The sequence below is a fragment of the Neopelma chrysocephalum genome, unplaced genomic scaffold, assembly GCF_003984885.1.
Source record: "Neopelma chrysocephalum unplaced genomic scaffold, ASM398488v2 Primary Assembly neopelma1_44, whole genome shotgun sequence".
NCBI classification, from domain to species: Eukaryota; Metazoa; Chordata; class Aves; order Passeriformes; family Pipridae; genus Neopelma; species Neopelma chrysocephalum.
The window spans coordinates 26,474,352-26,497,193 of NW_020897703.1; the positions used below are offsets into that span (position 1 = coordinate 26,474,352).

Here is a 22,842-nt window from a genome sequence, read left to right on the forward strand (position 1 = left end):
TGATTCAAGTCAAACCAAAAATAGATCACTTTTCAAAACTATTGGATGTGATAAAACAAAATAAATTTCTGTGCACGTATTCATGCATCAGAAAAAGAATTAAGGATGTTATCAAACAGTTTATTGAAGCTTCAGCAATGTTTGGATATAATGTTAATAGTTTTAACCCCTTGTAACTAAACACAGTCTGAGGAATGCAGCATTTGTCTACCAGGGTCTTAATAGAATCCACAGGCCCAGTGAAGATAGCTGACAAACAAAATCCTAGATCTGGTGTTGCCACATGCCAGGAGCTTTCTTACAAGAGGCATTTTTGCAGAAGATCAATGCGTACAGTTTTCTGCATTTGCCCCTCCATTCTGCTGCTGTGTTAACTTGTTGAATTAACTGGAGGGAGGATTTTAGTGTCATTCCTCACTTTCAAAAAATACTGACAGAAAATTGTTAACATGGCTTTTATCTGTCTATTCATCACCAGCTTTCTAAGGCCAGTTATTCAAAGTAGTTTTGATTTTACTGAGAATTTACAACTACAGTGATCAATAACAAGTGGTTTTGCAAGGAGTAGAATAGGAGCAAAACCTTCTTCCCTGGTAAAATGAGAGAATGACTAGAAGTAGAGTAGTGCTGTGTCAAAACTACCCCCTTCAAAAATGCCTGAAGGAGAATACTCTTCAAGAGTTTTAGGTGCTGTTTGCAAGTTACTTATATCTTAAGTTGACTCATATTTTAGGATTTCTAGAATCATATATCAAAAACTTTTATGCTCCCTATACAGTCAGTAGAAGTATTATGCAATAAGATTTTTAACCTTTTAGTTTGGTTATGGTTTGTTGTTCAAAGAAGATAAATTGGATATTTTAATATTTTTTTGGTTTGAGGAAACACTCAAAAACCCTCGTAAAGTTCTGTAGAGTAGTGTTTGAATTCTTTAATTATTAGTTTATAGCATATGTATGTGAGAGAATCTCATCATAAAGAACAACATTCATTCCAAAAGCTTTACATATGAACTATGGGAGGCAGGCTCTGAAAGTATAGAATTAGCCATGTATTTTGGCTACCAGTTTTTGAGCTGCCCTGGGTTAGTGATCCTCATGCATAACTAATAATGTGGTTTAATTTATCAAATTCTGTCATAGAAAATGAGGCTAATAAAACTTCATGTTTAACTAATTTGAATTGGCTAAATCTTTTTAGGGCAATTGAGCAGTTGCAGGAAACAGGGAAGAATACAGAAGTGAATCTATACGTGTTAGTGGTGGGGATAATGTGTGTTCACAGAAAAGTTGAAGGATGTATCCATGTATGCCTTTTTTTCACGTGTAATTGAAGTTCATATATCGAGATAGAGTAGCAAATTGATAATCTTAAAAAGTCAGAAACATTAATGCTCAGATACAGCTTTCTTAAACTGTGTTCAAAAGGCAGCTGCTGCTCCAGTGTAGTGAGAGACCAGGCAACAACAAGGTTGAAAGCAAAGTAGCTTCTATAATTTGCTCTTTCTTCCTTCTGTGCTGAAAGATGGATTTTTCTCCACAACTTGGAACCTAGTTCCTCAATAACTTTATAGTGTTGCTGCAGAGTGGATCCTTAGCCCACTGTGACTGCATGAGGCTTATCCGTGGCTTTTTCATTTGCAGACCAGAAGGATTTCTCTGCAGGAACCTCTGTACTACAGTGATGGTTATTTCCCATTTTCGAAAAGCAAGCTGTAACAGTTCACTTCCTAAGACATGACCTTTTTTTTTGTGCCAAAGCTGTACTGTATGGGGTTTTACTGTTTTTGCAAACATCAGTCTCGGACTGGTTTAGCTCATGTTTTTTTCTCTTGCATTTCCAGTTTTCTCAATTGGCATGTTATGCATATAAGATATGCTGAATGTATGGTGAGAAGGATGGGATCTTGGAATGCATGACATGATGAGGGAATGTGATATGACTAAATAATGAGAAAAATAAGTCTGGGTGTGTATTTGTTGAATAGTTCAGTGTTAGAGGTGTTGCTTATAGGCATTTTTTCCTTTCCTAACACAGAGAGAGAAAGTATGTGAATTGTTGGGTTAAGAAGTCAGAATTGGTCTTTTTGTGTTGTGGATGTAAAAGTACAACAAATCATTAAGCTGCTCTTCAAATTGAAAAATATAGAAAATGGTGAAGAGGAAGACAGATTTTGCCTCTTATTTTCATTTAAAATTAAGCCATTTACCTGTATGCCTAGAGTGGAACCAGGACCAAATATGAGTGAAGAGTATGTCATACTTCTTGCAGCATTTTGGGTGATTATACATTGTAGCGGTTGTCAATATTTGGTGATTATTCAAAAAGCACTTAGTATTGAAGTCTTTGACAGACTGTAAATTAGCACCTGAAGTACTTAAAAATTAACTGGTTTTCTAATGAAATATTGCAAAATGGATTAATTGAAAAAAGTATGAGTGCATGAAGCAAATTACTGAAACAGAGGACTTTGAAAAGTTATGAATAATTTCTAGGCAAATAATCCCTTAGACATCAGGCTCTCACTGGTTTTTAATCATTCTTTTGTCTACTGCCAATATACAATTTCTATTATAAATGTTATTTCTGGTAAAGGATGTTTCTGTCAGCTTTGCTTTCACTATTCAGAGAGAATAGGAGACTGGATCCAGATTGCTGTCTTAATTATGTATTTATGAGACACTTCCTTGGCATTGCAGGCTGGATTGAGTAGTTCTCAAAGACTGGTGTCAATAGTACACGTGCACACACAAAAAACATTTACCACTCAGTGGGTTTTATCTACCACACTGAGTATGTTGTTGTCATTCAGCATCAAGATGCATCCAAACCTCTATTTCAGAATCTAAATACACTATTGTTCAAGGCCTTTGAAAGTCCTGGATCTACTTACTGGGGTGTAGAGCATCTCCAAGTCAACAAGCTCAGTAAATATCATGGCTTAAGGTGGTTTTTAGCATGTTTGTATTTTTTCTGTTTAAAGACTCTATCAGGTTTAACTGTAATGTTGATGCAAAAAAATTATGTCTGTCTTCTAATATACTGGGTTTTTTTCCACCTGTACCAGGACACTTGACTTTATTTTTAGTTTACTTTACCTGTAAATTTTGGAATATAATTCAATTGTTCAGCTACTTCCTTATCTTAGTGTGAGATAAATTGGTAAGTCATTTTTTCTGTTGGATAGTGGGATGCAGTTCTAGATAAGAAATATCATAGATGTGTCCCACTTTGGTATTTCATGAGCTTCTGAAAAAGCAGAAAACAATGTTGTGCGGTCCAAAAGGCTGTTGTTATGGTTTATTTTAGCAATCTGAGCTTTCAGCTGAGGAGCGACCAGAAAGGCTTGGAGCTGCCCAGCAACACAGAAGGAAGGTAGCATCTCTGAACAAGCAGATTTTGCAAAAAACCAAGCTCCTGGAAGAGGTAAGTATTGTGTGTGTAATAAAGAAGAAAACTCTGATAAATGTGGTTGATCACAAAGTTGTTGCTATCCAAAAAAGATTTGCAAGCTATCTTCTGTACCAGCAATTTGTCATGCTGAACATTCATTTCAGCATCTCTGAATGTCTTGCTTGCACATTTATTACTAAGACAGTGTGGCTGGTTTTATATTAAAAAATTGTGTAGCCCTGTCTGTGAGGAGGGGGCTAGCTAATCAAAACATGCTTTTCCTTTTTTCGCGTGTCTTTCAGAGAAAAACAGAGGGAGTATCACTGTTTGATTTGTTAGCTACAGTGTTGAATGTGCTGTTTTCACAGTTTTAAGAAACAATTTAGGAAGTTACTCTAAAATATATTATAAATTACTTTTAGCACTTCCTGTCCTATGAGCCAGCTTGTCTCACCAAGGTGGGGTTTTTGCTGGTTTGTTTGTGGACTTTTTTGCAAATTACTACTTGGTTTACATTTTTGCATTTTTTTTAGGAGGAAAAGGCTCTTGAATTTGTGAGTGATTTTTTTTTTTTAATATCTATAGAGGCAAGAATTCCATTATTCCTCTATTTCAACCTACTTATGCTATTGCCATTTAAACACAGAAAAGTGTAAGTGGAAAAGCTATGCCATTACTGAAATGCTGCTTTTAATTATGCATACTGCTGTAAACAGCACCGTCTTTAGCTTGCAAAATCTGGTGAAAACATACTGCATCAGAGTCAGTAATTGGAAGAGCTTGCCAAAAAAATAAATAGTACTTGAGGAAAAAGAGTTGCTGATGACTTCTGTGAGTGATGCTCTGTCAAGTACAGCACTGCTTCAGCAGCCTTCATCTGCTTCTTGTTTTGTTTTGCTCTGCTCTTGTCAGTAACGCCTTAACCTTACATCTTAACTGGTTTTATCTGTTCAGTGTTGGGGTTACAGGGGCTCTGATAGATAGGTGTCTGTATGAGACATTGTATGAGACAGTGTTATGTTCTGTCCTACAAACAATAGAGGTAAAAGAAGGGTAGCTTAGAAAGCCTTGCCTTCTATGGGATAGCTATGGAAGCACTGGATTATAAACCTTCCTGCTCAGCCACTTACAGACTTAACTCACTTATTTATTTATAAAATTAGAATAAAATAGTCTTTAACAGTGCAATAGTGTCTTTTATTTAAAGGATATTTATCCATTGAAGGCTTAAATCTCCTTCCAGTAAAGCATATGCTGTGAAACATTTTTTGAAGTCTCTGACTAACTTTCAAGTGACGCTAAGTTTAAATAAAACTGGAGAAATAAAACCTATGCACAAAACATTTGAAAGACTAATTGCCTATCCTGTTCTTTATTTCTCTCTGCTTTTTTTCCAAATTAATAAAAAGCTTTATTAAGAACCAGTGCAGGTTCTTCTTGATTTATTTTGCAGAAAAAAAGAATTTTGAAGGGTAGAGTATGACAGTGTTTTGACTGGTCAATATTAGAATGCATTTTCTCTGGAATTTGCCAAACTAGTTTTGTTCTTCTTAAACTGATGCATATCTGTTCATGTTGCCCTCTAGCATGCCCATCTGTTAGAAATATGATTTTTTTAATTGTCAGTAACACTACAATTATTATTTTCACTATATCTTGAATGCAAACTATGTCCATATAGGATGTTTGTGTTTTGGTTTTTGTTTTTTTTTTTTTTTAACTTGAGTTTACATTCTTTTAACATTTTGGTAATATGAATTTTCCATGTCTGTTTATGTCAAACATAACTTTGGTGTCCTATCAGGATGATGGCTGTTAGTATGAAAAGTATTGACACTACCATTGACACTACTACAGGCTGAAATGTCAGGCTTTCAGAATCATAGTATGGACTTACAGACAGTTAAATCCTGGTGGATTCCCATGTTGGATTGAAGTTAATTTCTGAAGTAGAAACACAGATTATAGAATGAGATGTTTGGAATTTCAGTGTATCCCAAGTCACTGCGGTACGTTTGTGTCACACTTTAACTCTTCTTTGAAACGACAAAGGCTGTAGGACACATACATGTGAAGGGACATAGAGATGTAGTGTGTTTATATTGTAGAATGGAGACAGATGCAGGCACTTGCAGCATCTGCTCTGAGCAAACCTGTTCAAGGTAAGAAGCTTTGTTGTCATGATTGGCAATGATGTAGCGCTATCCTGTTATAAAAGAGGGCAGGTTTGCTCAGGTTTAATTGAGTTCTAATTACAAATCTGCAGGTTTTGGTTGTGTCCAACAGCTCACAACCATCTGTAGTTTTTCTCCATCTGTAGTCATACTGGAGGCATGCTCGGTTTGAGGGTGTGTATTTTCTAGAACACTGGATTGCCCTTGCATTCCCTTGTGGGCAGTTAGCTCAGGCTTAATATTGGGGAGGACAGCCTGGGTACAGTTGTGGAGGAGGAGTGGCATTAGGAAACTGCGACAGCTAGCTCAGGTTTCAAAAAGTGCAAATGTGCACTAGCACAGCTCTCCAGCCATGCTGTTCCCTTGATCTTTCTTGCCTAGTTGAGCAGTAAGAGAGGCTGGTAAGTGAGCCCAGCAGTCATGGGTGGCTTTTGCAGCTCTCCTGTGTTGTGCAGTTATGATCTGGAAAGCAGAAAGGATCCATCAAAGTCTGTCTGCAACCTCAATGACTGAAATGTTCAAAAGCATTTTCTCTGTAGCAGATGACTCTGATATTCCAGAGAATTTGATCATAGTCTGGCTCCTGGATCAGTAATACAGAATATGTCTGTTAACTAGATATGTTGTGGGGATTATGTTTTCATGCCTTATGCACGCAATTTCCTTTGCCAGTTTCCCTGGTATATGAATGAATGTATTTGCTTGTTTTCCCTGTGCTGCTAAGAAGCAGAAAGCAGTTTAGGTTGAGGAGGAACCTTGGTTGTAAGCCACACAAAATGGGTAGAGTTCTTACTTCATTACGGATCTGCTTTGAACTGCCAAACAAACTTCACAATTCACAGGAAAACTTAAGTATTTCCTAAGTCTGTTTTCGTACCATTTTAACAGTTGAGGACCCTTTAATTCTATGTGGCTTGTTTTCAGTACATAACAGTCTCGGTGCTGTTTTTATGTGGGGAAAAAATGTACTGACAGCTGTTGGCCAAATGTAATCCTTTTATCACTTTAGTAAAGTAAAAATTTCCTGGCTGAATTTCTCTTACTACTTGCCAAAGGCAGTGTTTGAAACCAGTGACGGTCAAGACCCCACCTTTTTAAAAATGTTTATGAAGTTCTGGCTTCAATAGTGTAGTAAGTTTTGGCAAGATTTCTCATAACAGATAGCTCTTTAATCTTTATGTCAGTTTTCATGAGATGTGGACTGCAGGCTTAACATTTTTTCAATTAATTAGAATCCAGTCTATTGGTGAATTATTGGTGAAAAGTTATGAAAAACAATGAAAAAGGGTTTTTTTTAATATAAATTAGGCTTTGGAAAGGAATGAGTGGAGCATTAAATCACAGCTCTGTGTTGTGAACAGCAAACTAAACTAACATGAAGGGAAGTGAAACAGAGTTACATGTGTGGTTTTTGTTTGCTCACTTCTGCTCCACTTTTGTAACCCATGTCCCATTTTTGTTGTTACTATTGGCAATGTTATCTTAAATCATAAGGACTTTAAAGAAGGATGCTCTTCTAAAATTAGCCTCTGTAAATTATTACAAGTGAAATATCCACTGGCATTTTGCTAACTGCCTTCTTGTTAGACTTTCCATAGTTACACAAAGGAAAACCATAAACCAGCTTGCTTATTTGGTATGGACATGTGGCATGCCCTGACTTATTTGGAGAAGTACAAAATGGGACTCTCTTCTTAGCCTGGTGTGAAACTAGGCCGGTATAACCAGGCTAAATAAGTTTGAGTAATTTCGCAGAGTTCTGTGCAATAAGTTACCATTCTGTTGCCACATATTTTGTAAAATCTGTTGTTTATTCTGGGACTTTATCTAGAAGGTCACGTGGTAAATGTTGCTGTCATTAATTAAATATTCAGTCAGAATTCTTGCAATCAAATGCTCTCGGAGTGGCTGACAAGAAAAGACAGTGTCTGTGATGGTTGGCCTGTTGTTTAAGAGGCAGTCACGAACAGCTCAGATATTGCTGTTCTGCATTACAGGTGTAATTAGTGTGAATATAGAATCAAAATCTTTTCTTTCTCTTTCATAACAGTTGCAAGCTAAATGTACTGATCTGCAGGCAAAATGTACCGAAGCAAAAAAGACATTAGCTGAGGTAATCTTTGTTTGTTTTCCTGTGTGCTTATTGTAGCTGAAATATTTTTAAGAAGTTCTGTGTGTGAAGGAATGTATTAAGTGGTGAAGGTATTTGCCAGCTTAACTCACTAATCCCATGGTGTGGTAAAGCTAAGTAGCATGACTCATGTGTGGAAGTGTATTTCAGTTTTTTATTAATTGCAACCCTTAGGTTAAGAGTTACAGTGAAAAGCTGGACAAGGAATTGGCAGCCTTAGAAACAATAGAAGCCCAGGCAGATTCTAGGTAAGTTTCTTCCTTTATGACCTTTGAAATTCTGAAAAATAATGACTTTAAAATGAATCATTCAGTGTTTCTTCCTTTATCAACCTACACAAATAACTAAAATTTTAAAATTAAATAATTCTCCAGCTTGCTTTCCAAAGATAGAAAAACATTACCATAGTGTTCAGTCAGAATGAAAAGTGTCAGTCTGTAGTTCAAAATAATTGTAGGTGTTTAAAGCAGAAGAACCCTAGACACATTTGACAAGTAGCTGAGGCCTTCTTGAATTATTTTGTTCATATTTGAAGCCTTCATCTCAAATAAATTAAATAGGAGTCTCTCAAAACTTCCACAGTAATGAGGTTAAAACATAGTAAAGCCATCAAAATACTCAGTGTAATACTGCATCTTTATTTTGACCTTGGTATATCAAGGGTGGTATATGGGGTTTTAATTTACCAAGGTTTTATTAGAAATTTACTTAGAACTAAGCTTGTTCTAATATATGTTAATTCTCCATCTGTTTAAATTAGAAACTAAAAATCTAATATTGTTTACTGGATCTTCAAATTTAGCATATTACAGAGTCTGCGAGCGCTGGTGGCCATGAATGAAAACCTGAAAAGCCAGGAGCAAGAGTTCAAAGCACATTGTAGGGTAAGTTCCAGTGTCTTATGTAAGGATTAATTTAAAACTTGGTAAATAAGCATTGTACTTCTTCCTCATTTGTTGTTGTGCTGTGTGTGTCCCTGTCTGTCCTCTGTCCCGCACTCCCCACCCCCTGTGTTCTGGTAGTTCCAGGCTGATGTTGAATATCGCCACCAGCTTGATTTGCAGCAGAATTATGGGCAGTTTCCTGTATCTGCAGCAAGGCTGTGACCAAAAGGGCTGGCACTGGATTAACCAGAGGGACCTGCCCCCTGCCCTGAGGGCTGCCAGGGCAGCTGAGTTCATGTGGCCGTCCTTAATACAGGGCAGTTCCTAGACACCAGATCTGCCTTGTGCTGCTCAAAGCTGTGGCCCTTCTGGCTCTTCTCCTGCTCATCACCATTCTGCTGAGAGCAACCTGGGGTGGGCTGACAGGGATACTAAAATGTGAGTTTGAAGTTGGGCTGTACTAGACACCCACCTGTGCTATTCACAGCCTGAAATGGATCATCTCTTCCTGGATAATGCAGCCAACAGGGACCTGAGGAGAGGCACAGTGCCAAAGAGGAGTGTTCATCAAGGCCCCTATCTGTGGAGCAACCCACCAAAAGAGACAAGACTGAGATGGAGCTATTCCAGTTTTCAGAATGTGTTCCAGTTTTACTGCTTAATTGCTGTTTCACTTTCCTATTTACTGCTGTGTTTATGGACTGCCCAGAAATATGATCAGAGAGAAGTGTTTTCATTTCCTTCTATTCAAACAATAGTGGATGTAATTTAATAGAATGAAAAGAAGCAAATAGTGCCCTAAGGCCTACATGGAGCATAAGAACCTCATGTTCTCCATACGTACTCCTTTGGAAAGCTCTAAAGGATCGTAATGGAAACTTCCTTGCAAGTAACTTTAGGTTCATTCATTTCTACAAATGCCATATGTTATAGTCCCATGTCACTCTGCTGCTATTGTAATATTGCTTTGCTTCTTCAGCTTCACTGCCCATGTCACTCATTAGCTGTCTTAGCTGGATCTAGTGTATTTGCAAGTAAAATAAATCTGTTTCTGTGTTTGATAAAAGCAGACAGTTTAATAAGTATTAATGGATGCCTTACCCTTAAGCAGGGAATGCTGTTTAAACTATGTGTGGTCAGCTCTGCAGTTTTGTTAGTGTGGGTTATCAAGATCCCTGCTCTCCCCTGCTAAGAGAATAGGTCTCAGTTAAAAGCCCCATCAATTTTTGTTTGTATTACAGGAAGAAATGGAGAGACTTCAACAAAGTATTGAGAATTTGAAAGCTGAAGCAGCGGAAGATGGGGAGGAACAGGTAATAGCAAATGTCTAAGTTTTTTACTTACAATTTTTGTTTTGAAATGTTGGTTTAAGTCCTTCTGACTTTTGGGACATTCTTGTAAGCATTCAGGTATCTACTGAAATATCTGAAAAATTCCATATCCCCCTGGTAAAGGCACAGATGAGGCTAATAATCCTAGAAATAATTCCTGTTCTGGAAACAGCTGTAGCATTCTTGATTATTCTTGCAGAATCCATGGGGATCTACTCAGTGATGCTTTTGTGCATCTTTGTTCTTTTGTGCATTACTTCTTTCTGTATGGTACCAGAGAAGAATCTCTGGGTGTTGGAGACCCCTGGTGGCCTAGTGGTTAGCGTGCAGGACTTTCACTGCTGCGACCACGGGTTCAAATCCCGGTCTCCAGGCCTGATGGAGGTCGTTAGCCCTGTGTGGCCATCCATCTATGAGAAGGACACTCTAAACAAACCTACGTCCTGAGGACCTCACTGCCTTTGTCCAAGCTTGCTTGGCCCCGGCAGATGAACCTTAGGATTAAAGAGTGGGCTCAGTTCAGCGCAGGCTGTGTCTCACCTAAAAAATCCATTGCGCAGGCTGGAAAGGTAAAAGACCTTTCCCCAAATCTTCGCTCGCGAAGATGGGCCATTATATATAAGAGCTGTGCATACCTCTGACAGAAACAGCTCTTCCTCAGAAAGCATGTTTGGCTTGGTTGTTTTTTTCTTAGAAGTGGGTTTATTTGAAGGATGAAAGCAGGAGTTTTCAGTGGCTCGGTACATTGCCTGGCGTGAGCAGCTGTCAGAAGTTAGGCTTTAACGCAAGTGCATCCAGAGTGATGGCAATGAATAATGAATGAACAGAAAAGGAAAAGCTTGAATGACTTGTATTTTCAGTGGGTAAACATTTGATACATTCATACCTCTGAGATGAGGTAGATCAGAAGTTCTGTGATGCTGCTGTCCTTCTGAACACAGCATGAAAAAATTAAAAAGTAAACCTAAACCTTAAATTTTTTAACAAGAAAAAGTTACCTTGAAGTCCACAATCCAGGAAATACTGAATATGTGTCAGAGGATTTATGTTCTCTCCTGATGCCTTGTTTATTTTTAAACCCACCACTGAATCAAAGTATAAACACTCAGACAAAGGGTATGAACAATCTGCCGATTCATATTTAAAGTGTGACTCTTGGAAAGTAGTGCAAATACTATTGACAAATCTTAAACTAAAATATCAAAAGTTAAAAGCTAGCTAAATGCACTTGCTTACAGTAGATGTGTCAGGTTTTTAATACAGATTATGAATTATTGTTAAAAAAACAACTAAAACAACAAATGGTGATGTCATTATGGGCACTGTTAAATGGAAGATAGAGAAAAACAGAAAACAAACCCAGTCTGCCTATTTTTGCACTACAGCTCTTATATGCTACTGTAATACACAATTGCTTTGGGTTCTCAAATTCTAGGAGCCAAATAAGATCATAGAACAGCAGTACCAAGCTGAGAAAGAGAAACTTCAAAAGATCCGGCTGTTACTGGTGAGTAACTCTTTGTGAATTTACTTGTATGAAATTGTTGACATTTTTCTTCTCTTGTAACTTCTAATACTTCTCTTTGTTCTAATTTTAACAAGTTCTTCTGCCACAAGTCCATTACAAAAAAAAATTGATCCTCAGCCAATGCTTTTCTTTTTTAAAATAAATTATTTAGTAACAAAGTATTGCTGGGGGGGTGGGCTTCATCCATTTTAAGAAGAGAACAAGAAGAGGCTTTGTTTTCTCCCCTCCTAACTTTCTATTCAGGCACGAAGAAACAGAGAAATAGCCATTTTACAGCGCAAGATTGATGAAGTACCCAGCCGAGCAGAGCTCACACAGTATCAGAAGAGATTTATTGAACTTTACAGTCAGGGTATGTATATCAAGCAGGAACATCCTGCTGAAGGCTAAAGCCCTGAAAGGAGGGCAGTTGCATTTTGAGCATATAGCATGTAACAACAACACTTATTAATTTTATGGTATTTTAGGGGTCTTTTGGTATTCATGTTCTACACCATATTTTCAAGGTTTTATAAGCTGGGCTTTAAGAATTTTCCTGAGGGTGAAACTCAGTGCACAAGATCGCTGGAGTAAATTTTGTCTGCAGCAGGTTCTATCATTTAGGTTAATGACCAGTGTGTTTAGAAAGTCCTTAATTTACCATTGACAAATGAGATTGCTGTAAGTTTGAGTCATGTTTAATTAATTTGCTTTACCATTCGTTATTTTCATTGAAGTGAAATATCTGGTTCTGAACCAAACTGTGTCAAGAACTACAAAGAAAAGGCAGTCTCTTGAAGGGACTGGTTTTTTTTCATTTTTGATTAGTAAAATCCTGCAGTATCTTGGTAGAAAGAGAATACAAATTGTCTTTAGCTTCTATGATCTGAAGTTATAAAATTGGGAAATGTGCTCAGTTGAATTTTTGGATAGGAGTGTGTTTGCTGTGCATGGATGGTATGGAACATGCAAATGGAATCAAATTTCAGAATTGTTCATTAAACTGATAACAGACCAATGTGCTTACTGGTGTATATTTAATGAGCTTGTATATTAGCATAAACTAAGTCTCTACCAAAAAGAACTAGCTAATGTTTTAAAGATATTCTGCGTTTATTAAATATGTGTGTGAACCAAGCTCTTGAGGGTTAAGCAGTTCCAGTCTGGTTATCTAACTGTGATCCAGATTCTTTGCCCTGGTGAGGCATCTCTAGTGACACAGTCATGTGCTGTCTTCCATGTTGTTGTCTAACTCAATACATGGAAGAGATGTGAGTAAAAATCCAGTACTTCTTCCCCCCTCTTTTGTGTGCCATGCAGTTCATTTAATCAGGTCCAGCTACAAAGAACTTTGTTGTCTTGCATTAATTCAAACAGTCTCTAGTCAGAGCATCCACCTGCTCAGATGATTGAGCTTCATTTATATAGGAAGTACAGAAAGATTGGAATCAAAGAGACTTGTGCAGCTTGCGTGTAGATCTAAGATGCTTTGAATTTTATGGGACTGTTTTCTATAGTACAATGTGTAGTAACTCAGGATAACAGAGTGCTCAGTCGTAGTTGGGAACTTGTGTCGTACAGGCTAAGCTTCTGGAAAAGTGAGCTGACAATCTCTAGCCAGTCTTTCTGTGAATTGTGGTAGTTTTAGAGGTATGTAGAGGCTTTTCATTTAGCCAGATTCAGATGACCTTCAGAGTTGATTTTTTGAACCTTGATCCAAGGGGTGTTGGACAAGAACCTTCAGTGATGACTTCCAACCTTAGTGATTTTGTGATTTTTCTACTAGAATGCTTTTCAGTTACAATATTCAGTGCTTTATTTTTTACCTAACAGAGCCTCTTCCATTGAAAACATTAAGCTGAGGCTTCAAGTGAATCCGTGAGCCAATTGGCTCTTTCTTCCTCTTCTTCTTTGTCTGTCGTACCTTACACAGGTTCTAGTGTGTGCCCATAAGGCTCCATAACTTGGTACAACTTTCTGCCCAGTGGAAATCTTGAAAGGTTTTCTCAGCTGGTACATGGAATCCATAAAAAATCTGGACTACCTGAGCTGCTGCAAGAACAGAAAGAGCTGCATGAAGGAAGTAGTTTGGGAAAAGCCTCTTCCATTTGGCAGCAGTTCTGCAAAACCCAGACGAACTAAGAGACCACACAAGCCTGTTGCCTGTGTTCCTGCAGATTTTCATGCTGCAGCATGATTTTACTTTTTGGAAAATCTTTGTGGAACATACTGAACAGCCCTTACTAATTTGCTTTCAAACCTGTGCCAGGCTTTCCTGATTTCCTCAGTGTTTCCAGGCTCCTGGTACTCAGTGTGTTCCTCAAGGCTGTGGCATGAGCAGAACATGTCACATTTGTACTGTGACACTGACAAAGCTCTTTGGTCCCAAGCATCTCCTACTGCAGAAGTAGCCACTGCTGAACTTGTGTCACTAAGATATACAACTTTGGGTTGTGGGTTGCTCTTGAGCTTCATCTGGAGAAGAGGATGGTACAAATCAAAGGCTGGAACTTTTTTAAAAAACTTTGGAAGTTCAGTGAGGTTGTACTATGGGAAGGAGGTCATGCTGTCTGTAAATGGTTCTATTGAAAAGCTTAGCCAAGTGTATTAGTTCCATAAAGGTATTATTTAAAGATGGCAGTTGGTTAGCCTTTAGAGTGTGATGTAATGAGCATGATTTCACCAAGGTTTATCTTTTTTAACCCATGCATTTTTTTCCAGGTTCTGGTTTCTAGACAGTACTTAATATATTAATGATTTCTGCTGACTGTCTTTCTGTGTTGAACTCTTTCCTTGGAAATCACAAATATCTTGGGTTTCCTTAGGCATTGAAGAAAAGAAGAGCACTCAGCAGATTTGAGTATCAGGCATCATCTTGTAGGCCCAAAGGGAAGGCATGGCTGAGCCTTACCTTCCCCACCAAGCTCTGACCAACATCTGCTATAAACACCTAAACCAGAAAGTATTATTTAATTCTATCACCATGAATAGATTCTAAGAAGATAAAAAAGGCTTTGAAACAGAAAAAGCTTTGTTGGTCATCTTGCACCTGTGCAGCTGGAAATATATAGTCTTATGCACTTTATTCCCACACAGTACTATCAGATTGTCTGTCTGTCCCTGCCCAGCCTGTGCCTCTCCAACACCACAGCTGTGCCAGGGCCACTGTGAGCAGCACAGGAGCCTGTGTGGTGTAAGGGTAAAGCTGGGGAAGAAAGGATGGACAGGCTGATGGTGCCAACATATGTTGCCATAAAGGACTGTCAGCATTTGGGGCTTAATTTAGACACTGAGTTGTTTTGTCCTTATAAAAGATGATAGCTGGAAACCCTACTGAGATTTACATTCAGAGGGAATATCCTTCCAAAGTGTATTAAAGACTGTGTTCCATTATTGATAGTGGAAAGCATGTTATATAAAGCCTATGAAGTATTTTTACAGATTCCATTTTGCCTCATGTTCTTTTATTATTCTACTCCTTTTTTTTTGTTTGCAGTCTCAGCAACTCACAAAGAAACGAAGCAGTTTTTTACTCTTTATAATACACTGGATGATAAGAAAGTATATTTGGAAAAGGAGGTAAGAAGTTATTACTGTTTTCTAAATATTCCATCTGTGGAGAAGGAGATAAAAAGTTTTTACTTGGCTTTCACCATATTCAGTCCTGTCATAGCAGAGTTACCAGTCTTTGTAAATAAAAATGGAACAACTGATTCATAGGAATATTTCTAATCTTGGAGGGGAAATGGTCCGTGTTGTAAGAGAATTGATGTTAGTACACCACGTTTAAACCACTTGCTGTGTTCACAAAACGTGAGTAACATTTGATTAGCAAATATCTCTGTCATGTTATCACAGGTCCAAATTGCCCTATTTTTCTCTTTTTTGTCAATATCTTTTATTATGAACCAATGCTCCAGGAAATAACTTTGGAGAGCAAATTCCAGCTGCTGTCAGCAACATCAGAGTTAGTTCTCAGGGTCTGAGCCTGCCTGCACTGAAGCCACTGGTGATTTTACTGTATCAGAACAGTAGTTTTCATGGAAGCAACTTGGTTTTAGTCTCTCCCAGCTATACAGAGTTCACCTCTTTGTTAGGCATAACTTTAGTGAGTGATTTCAGCTTTCTTTTTTGGCAATGACAAAACATCTGATTTCAGTAAAGATGGAGAAATAGGAGTTGTCAAGAGTTGATAAAAATTATGACTTTACTTTTAAAATGTTTTGATACTTCAGGCTTTTCTGTTTATTCTGATGAAATAAGAAAGATTAGTGAGTTTTGCATTACTTAGATATATTTGTTTAGTTTGACATACAAGCAGTGGTCAAATTTTTGACTGTGTAAAGACACTGTATCTCTGGTTTCAAAGATCATAAGCAACCATTTCCTTCCCTTAAGTAGATGATTCTAATCTACCTATTGGGTAATTTTCATTTTTTTCCATTCAGAAAAGTCATATACCAGACTTAAAAAACTACAGTAAATAGCAGCTATAGAATTTATATTACTTTTGCTTCTCCCCTAGGTTAGAGTTTAATACAGATTTTTTTTTTTTTTTATTTTGAGGGCAAGCCTGCAAATTTTGAAAGCATGCCAAGATTGTTTTTGAAATGGGCACATAAACAACAGGCAACAGAATACAGAGCAGATTTATTTCACTGATATATAAATTGGAAATACTCTTGTCAAAATAAATCAGTGCCTTTTTGGGGTTTCACAGGGAGAATTCTGAATGTTCTTCTGATGCCATCTTAACTTAGTTAAATGTATAATATCACTGAGATTTCCTTGAGTCGCTTTTAATATGAGAACCGAGGTTTCAGCAATTAAATATTGTCTAGTAATGTACTAAAGATGCCTTTGGCATCTGTGCCTCACAAAGATTTCTGGAATATACTTACACTTTGTCTTATTCCTGGTTTTTTTTTTCTTTTCTCCTTCCCAAACCAACCCTTTCATAAAACACACTGAACATCATTGCTTTAAAATAGCAATAGCAGGAATTACTCTGAAGTTGAATTTTGGCTATGGAGGTTTTAGTTCTGACATGAATGGTCTCTGTGATCATGGTTCATGTTTTCATCATTATTTTGTGAAAGATTTTTTAAATGCTTTTTGAACTTTTTTTTTCATAATGTCTTTCAATTTTGGGGTGCAGGCTGATTTCACTGTAATGTAACAGATCACATCTTCCTCTGCAGTGGTTGTGCAGTACTGCTGTGCAGTGTTACTTTTCATGACGTGAATGCTTTGTGGTATAAACTGTAATTACATTCTCAAACACACACTTACTGGATGAGTCTTGAGGCAGGGATGTGGATTTGGCAAATATTGATTTGATCATTGATATGATGAGTCATGCAACAGTTTCTTTCCTGTAAATAACAGGAATTCTTAAGCATCTTGGCTGCTCTGGAGTCTGTTCAGAATTTGTTTGTTTGAATTTTCCAAGGGAAGGCCAGGAACACCTGCAGATTCTGCCATGCATGTGCTTATTGCTGTCTCATCCAGGTGGAAGGTTTTAAATTTGGGAGAGATGAGTTCAGCTTTCCACAGCAGAGGGGCCGGTGATTCTGTTTACTGTGCTTGGGTTTGTTTAATGCAGAACACTTCAAACACTCATCAAAAGGAGAAACTGCTTGGAAGGCTGAACCACAGGAGACTTGCAAGATATATTCAAAGCCAAGAGAAAGGATCACATTAATTGCTAGTTGCTGAATTTTAATACTCTCAGCAATACATAAAAAACAAGACAAAAATCAAAGGTGGTTACATGGGATATATTGAATATAGTTTAATTAGTTGGGGGAGTTTATACCAAGCAACAAAATAGTCCTGTGATGCTGTTATAAATTGCTATTTTTGTCTTGAGTCAGTGCAATGTTAGTGAAATGCCATTCTGTACCTTTTGCAAGTTCATCTTCTAGCATCCTGTAAAGTACATATAAGCAAAGCAAGTAATGATGCTGTTCAGAAACCTGTAAAACTCATCTGCATGATGAAAGCAGGGCAGGAATTCACCTGCTGTGCCTGCACTGCTTGGTGAGTCTTCACAGGATTGTGTGGAGATATTTCATCACAATACATTGTTGGTTCCAGTCTCAGAGGCAAAAGTGGAGGTTTTTTTTGTTTATTTGTGATGTGCTTGTGCACAGTCACTGTTGAACAGTGGGCCAGTACCTGTAAAGTATTTTAATGTCAAGTTTCAACACATTTTGGACATGTGTACAGGCTATTTTACCATATGGATTTAGTTTGAGAAGTCATCGTGCTAGAAAATTCTCAGTGGTATCATTGAGTGTCAGTGAAATTAAAAATCTCAGTTGTGATCCAAGACCGACTTCTGCTTTCTGTGATTCCACCACTGAAATAGATTTTACTAAACACAAGAATCGTGTGTTTTGTCCTGAAAGAAAGCTTATGGTGATTTTCATACAGCTGGCTGCTTTTCAGGGCAGTATCTCTATAGTCAATTTTTTGAGCTAAATTTCATCTTATTGTCTGTGAGAACTCATACCAGAAAAGACAAATGTATATTTTCATCTTTTTTTGATTTTCTAATTCACAGGTTAACTTACTAAATTCTATTCATGACAACTTCCATCAGTAAGTAACGGTCCTTTATCTCTTTATAGTGGCAAAGAATTGGATGGAAGAATGGGAGTGGGCATCAGTTACAGAGATTAAAATTTGTTAGAAGTTTCATAATCATAAACTGGTTTATAAAATAGTTCATTAATTCTGATTAAGCCAGTTAGGTAATTCCAAGTCTGTGATTCCCCAAACTTTTATAGCCAACATATGTTTTTAATATCTGAGTCTTTAGATGTGGAAATTCCGTCATAATTTTCCTGGCATTAATTTAAATCTTTTCCTCCATTTTGTGAAGTTGTGGTTATTACATTATGTACAAACCATCAGACTGGGACATATTTCAGACATGTTTATTTTAAAACAACTCTATATTTAAAGGTTTTGATATAATGTGAAGTCCTTATGTAAAATCATGGTTCCCTTGGAAGTTCATGGTCAAATATCAGTCTGTGATGCAGCCAATGTTTATTTTTCTCTGGATCTTTTTGATTTCAGAAACAAAAGCCCATTAGGAATTTTTGTCACAGCAGTTCAGTTCAGGAGAGTCATGGGGGAGGAGATGGCCATTTAGTAGTTCTAAGCAATTCTTCCTATTATATCTTTTTATAATTCTGTTATGAAATTCTAAGCTTTTTTTTTAGAGTAATTATCTCTTTACTTTCTTCTATACACTTGTGACCTTCTGTATTTGATCAGAATTATTTTTTTTTGTTTTTCTATTATGTTATCCAACACAATAATTACAACAAAACCCAGGAATTTACTATTTCAGATGTTTTCCTTTGAAGCAGGGATTGTAGATCTGTTTTGCTCAGTGATGAGATTCTTTTGTCCGGACAATAGAAACCAATATTGTAATTGACAGCTGGGCTTTGGACTGGGGGCTTTTTGGGGATCTGTGCAGGGGTGATTGCATTTTCCTTGGTTTATTTTTTCTTGCTCTGTTTAAGATATGTTAAAGTCTAAAATGATGTCTAGACTTTCCCTGTTAGGGCCTGAAATTGCTTAGTGAATATTTTCTGAACTCCTAGACCTTTACTAACTTTCTTAACATTCATAACAGCGGTTTTTCTTAAAAATTTATGCTTTTATTTAGTTATTTGCAATTTATTTCTGTACAGCACATGAGAACAAGGAACTGAGAGGGACAACACTTGTGATGAGCTCTGGCAGTGTCTGTTCCCCTCTCTTTGGTAGCTTATAGCAGCTGAAGAGCTGCACTGTTACTGAAATCACTGATTACAAAGATGAATTTTTACACAGAACACTAAGCAATGAGAATTCTTGGATGTGGCTAAATGTACAAGACACTTTGTACATTGAGCTTGTAGCTGAGACACAGTGCTTCACATCCCTGTCAGTTGTTACATTTTTTTCTTTCCAGAGCAATGGCATCTTCTGGTTCTCGTGAGCAGTTTCTACGGCAGATGGAGCAGATTGTAGAAGGCATCAAACAGAATCGAATGAAGGTCTGAGATTCCTCTCACTTTTCTTTGCTAGAATCTGGGAGTTATTTCATCAAAGCCTCTTGGATAATAACTGTGCATGGAGAGATCCATTATGTAAGGTGCAAATAAAGCAAGCAGCTAACAAGTATTATCTCTTTTCACATTGATAAGAAGCTTCTCACCACTAAATCTCAATGAATAGAGTAGAACAGAGGTGTTATAACACCTGACAGGAAGCTTATACCCCATAACTTGGTTACTGGCAGTGTAGTGATTTAAATGCTTGAGACAGCTGAATGTCACTGAACTCAGGGAGAGCTCCTCCACCTGGATTGTATGGGTGCAGTCAGAGCTGCACCTCAGGCAGCTGGAGCTCATGGGAGCTGCTCTCTGCTGCTGAAGAGGGTCAGCAGCACCTCAGAGTGCTGCACCAACCATCCCTTGTCTTAGTTGCAGCCCTCACCTGTTGAATCCACTCAGATGGGGTTTTTAACCTGTTTGAGAAATGGCTGAGCTTTGCTGCTGAGTGTGTTGTGTCCACATAGCAAGTGAAAGGGTTTGTGGGTGAGGACAGGTTCAGAGAAGATAAAACTGTTCTGCTAACATTGGGGGCTATTTTGCCGCTTTCCAAATGCCGCCTGTAGTGCCACTGCTACTGGGGCTTCAGCATTAGGTTTCTAGGTATCATTTATGGGGCATCTGTCTCCCACTGTGTTTTATAGATAGTTGTTCTTATGCAGGATTTCTGTGTGTGTATTCCATACACAGTGTATGATCTCTTATCCTTCCTACACACCAACAGATGGAAAAGAAGAAGCAAGAAAACAAAATGCGAAGAGACCAGTTGAACGATGAATACTTAGAGCTTCTAGAGAAACAGAGGCTTTACTTCAAAACAGTGAAAGAATTTAAAGAGGTAAGAGCACTTTTGCTGATGTAAAACTCTCAAGTGTTCAGTGACCCGTTTTGACTTGATTTGTGCACTAATATATATATGAGATTTCCTGCCATGATGCTTATCACACCATGTTCCTGATGTATCCTGGTGGTTATCTCCATGTGAATCTTGGACCCTTGATTCTGGCAATTCCTCTTTCACTGCTAGATTGGCATTCCTCCATGTTACAGGGAGGATAATTTGTTATCAAGCAAGATGCATATTTAGGTTTCTGAGTGGAATTTCTTGAAGACTTATGAGCAGTTACTTGCTGGAGCAAAGACGGTTGAGGGAATGTGTGTGAATAAGGAGGAAGTGCAGACTCTTGGTAGTTATAAATACCTTTGGGAACCAGCCTTGTTGTCTAAGGACTGTGAAAGCACCGTTTAACACTTCATTGATTCAGCCTTTCCCAAGCTTTTAATCATCTTGTACTTCTGTTAATTCTTGTCTCCATGAGAATGAATGACAAAGGAGTGCTGCCAGGCAAAATTGTCATTTGGCTTCAGATGTTGGAGGAAAAACATCTTTCTGTAATTTGTCCTGCTTTGTTCTGAGACAGTTCCTTCCTGTTTCAGACAATGTGCTCTGGGAGAATGACAGGGACTGTTCAGCTGCTTGTTTGACATACAGAATTTTACATCCTTGTTGCAGAACTTAGGTGGAGGTTTCTTTATTTAATTTTTAACCCATTTTTTTTCCATTGCCACATGATGGAACTTCTTCTCAACCTTGCTGCCCTTAAAAATAAATGAAGTTAAACTGAACACAGGTGGCATGTACTTACATAAATACATTTCTTGACCTAGAATTGTTCCCTGAACACTGACTTTTTTGCAAACTGTCCTGTGAAGTTCCGGATCACCTACAAGTAAACTCCGTTTCAAATTTATTCCATTTATAAGTAAAAAGCTGGATTTGCTTTAGCTACTTGTTACAACTTTAGATGAATGGTCAAGCAGTGTTCCTTTTGGCTTGCACATTTAAGTTTAATGGGTATAACCATTGGAATAACATTATGGATGAATAGGAATTATCTACAGCTCATCACTCACTCCAGATTTTGGATTTTGGATTTTGGAGATCCTTCAAAACAAAAAAAAGCGTTTGATTTTGTTGATGTGGAGATACAACTAGTAAAGAGCAACTACCTCCTCCTATGTTTGCTTTCTGTTCACAGGAATGCCGTAAGAATGAAATGCTGCTGTCCAAGCTGAAAGCCAGTTCTTCCTGAAGAACTCCAGCTAGGGAAATTTATGGAAGATTGTTCAGTCCATTGAATCTCTTTTGTGAGGTGACAGTTATAACTGCAATGTAGATGTATATATATAGATATATATATAAAAAAAAATATATACACACAGCTGTAAAAGTCTGTTTTTTCCAGTATGTGTTCAGTTTACAGTCCCTCATCACATGGCTGTATTATTCATTATTGCCTCCACTACACAGTAAAGAGTTAACACAGTACAGCAAAATAGAAATACTGTCCAATTTTATTTATTTGAGTTTGGGTTTGTTTGGGTTTTTTTTCCACAGTAAGAACAGTGGAGATGGTTTTTATTTGGGTTTTAACACTGAATTAGGTCAAGATTCTGGAATAAGTAGATATGTACTGTGTAATATGTCCAGATCCACAAGATGAGCACTGCAGAATGCAGTAGTTTGTTAATTTTGACCCAAAAAAACCCCACAGAATGAGATTCTTGAAACTCACTTCACCACCTAATAACTTCACATTACTTTAATTTACAGTCTAGCCATAGATAGGATTCCAAAGGATAAAAATTTCTAATGGTTAAGACATAAGAAAATGGAGACCTACCTTGGATAATTCCTGGTGTAAAATTATAGATCTATATTTTTATAAAATCTAGCTGTTGTATAAATTTCTTTGAAATTTCATTTTTATATATAGAGAGTATGCTTGTTAAATTAATAGCTCCAGGAAAAAACACCTTAATCACTAGGACTACCATGTTATCCCTGGTTGGGATGAAAATCAGTCTATCACCTGTAATATAGGAAGATAAAGATTGAGACATTGTGCTCAAATGAACTGATGCTCACCTTTGAAGACAACAACCTACTTACCCTGCTGAAGATTTGATCTTGAAAGTTTAGACACTTTGTGGGACACTTTCTGAAACATTTTTATATCTGTATATACAGTATTTTATAATTCAAACAGTTGCTTTTTGTACTTAACACCAGGATTTTGGACTGACTTCTTAATGTACATCACATCTTCAGGAGAAGAAATCCATGTTCCTTTTTCCCAATGACCCTGATGACAGTGCTGTTCAATTACTTTCTATGGCAGCAAATATAAAATAAAGGATGTTTGGAATCCAGTGACATTCTGCTATCGTGTCTTTAAGGTGGAACTTGCCTTAGGAGCTTTACCAGGCTCTCAAGTTACAAGTGCCTTAAAAGATGAATT

At 37.4% G+C, this 22,842-nt stretch overlaps 1 protein-coding gene across 1 annotated transcript in view; it reads left to right on the forward strand.

The window, feature by feature from the left end:
- The window catches only part of CCDC93 (coiled-coil domain containing 93), a 40,159-nt gene extending 17,400 nt beyond the window's left edge, over nt 1-22,759 (forward strand). The window contains exons 12-23 of the mRNA XM_027679082.1: nt 3,310-3,426; nt 7,618-7,680; nt 7,873-7,946; nt 8,501-8,582; nt 9,824-9,895; nt 11,349-11,420; nt 11,685-11,793; nt 14,917-14,999; nt 17,989-18,026; nt 19,399-19,483; nt 20,265-20,378; nt 21,580-22,759. Of these exons, the coding sequence (XP_027534883.1) occupies nt 3,310-3,426; nt 7,618-7,680; nt 7,873-7,946; nt 8,501-8,582; nt 9,824-9,895; nt 11,349-11,420; nt 11,685-11,793; nt 14,917-14,999; nt 17,989-18,026; nt 19,399-19,483; nt 20,265-20,378; nt 21,580-21,633 (963 nt within the window). The 3' untranslated portion in view covers nt 21,634-22,759. The remainder of the gene's footprint in view (nt 1-3,309; nt 3,427-7,617; nt 7,681-7,872; nt 7,947-8,500; nt 8,583-9,823; nt 9,896-11,348; nt 11,421-11,684; nt 11,794-14,916; nt 15,000-17,988; nt 18,027-19,398; nt 19,484-20,264; nt 20,379-21,579) is intronic.
- Nucleotides 22,760-22,842: the final 83 nt, after the last annotated feature.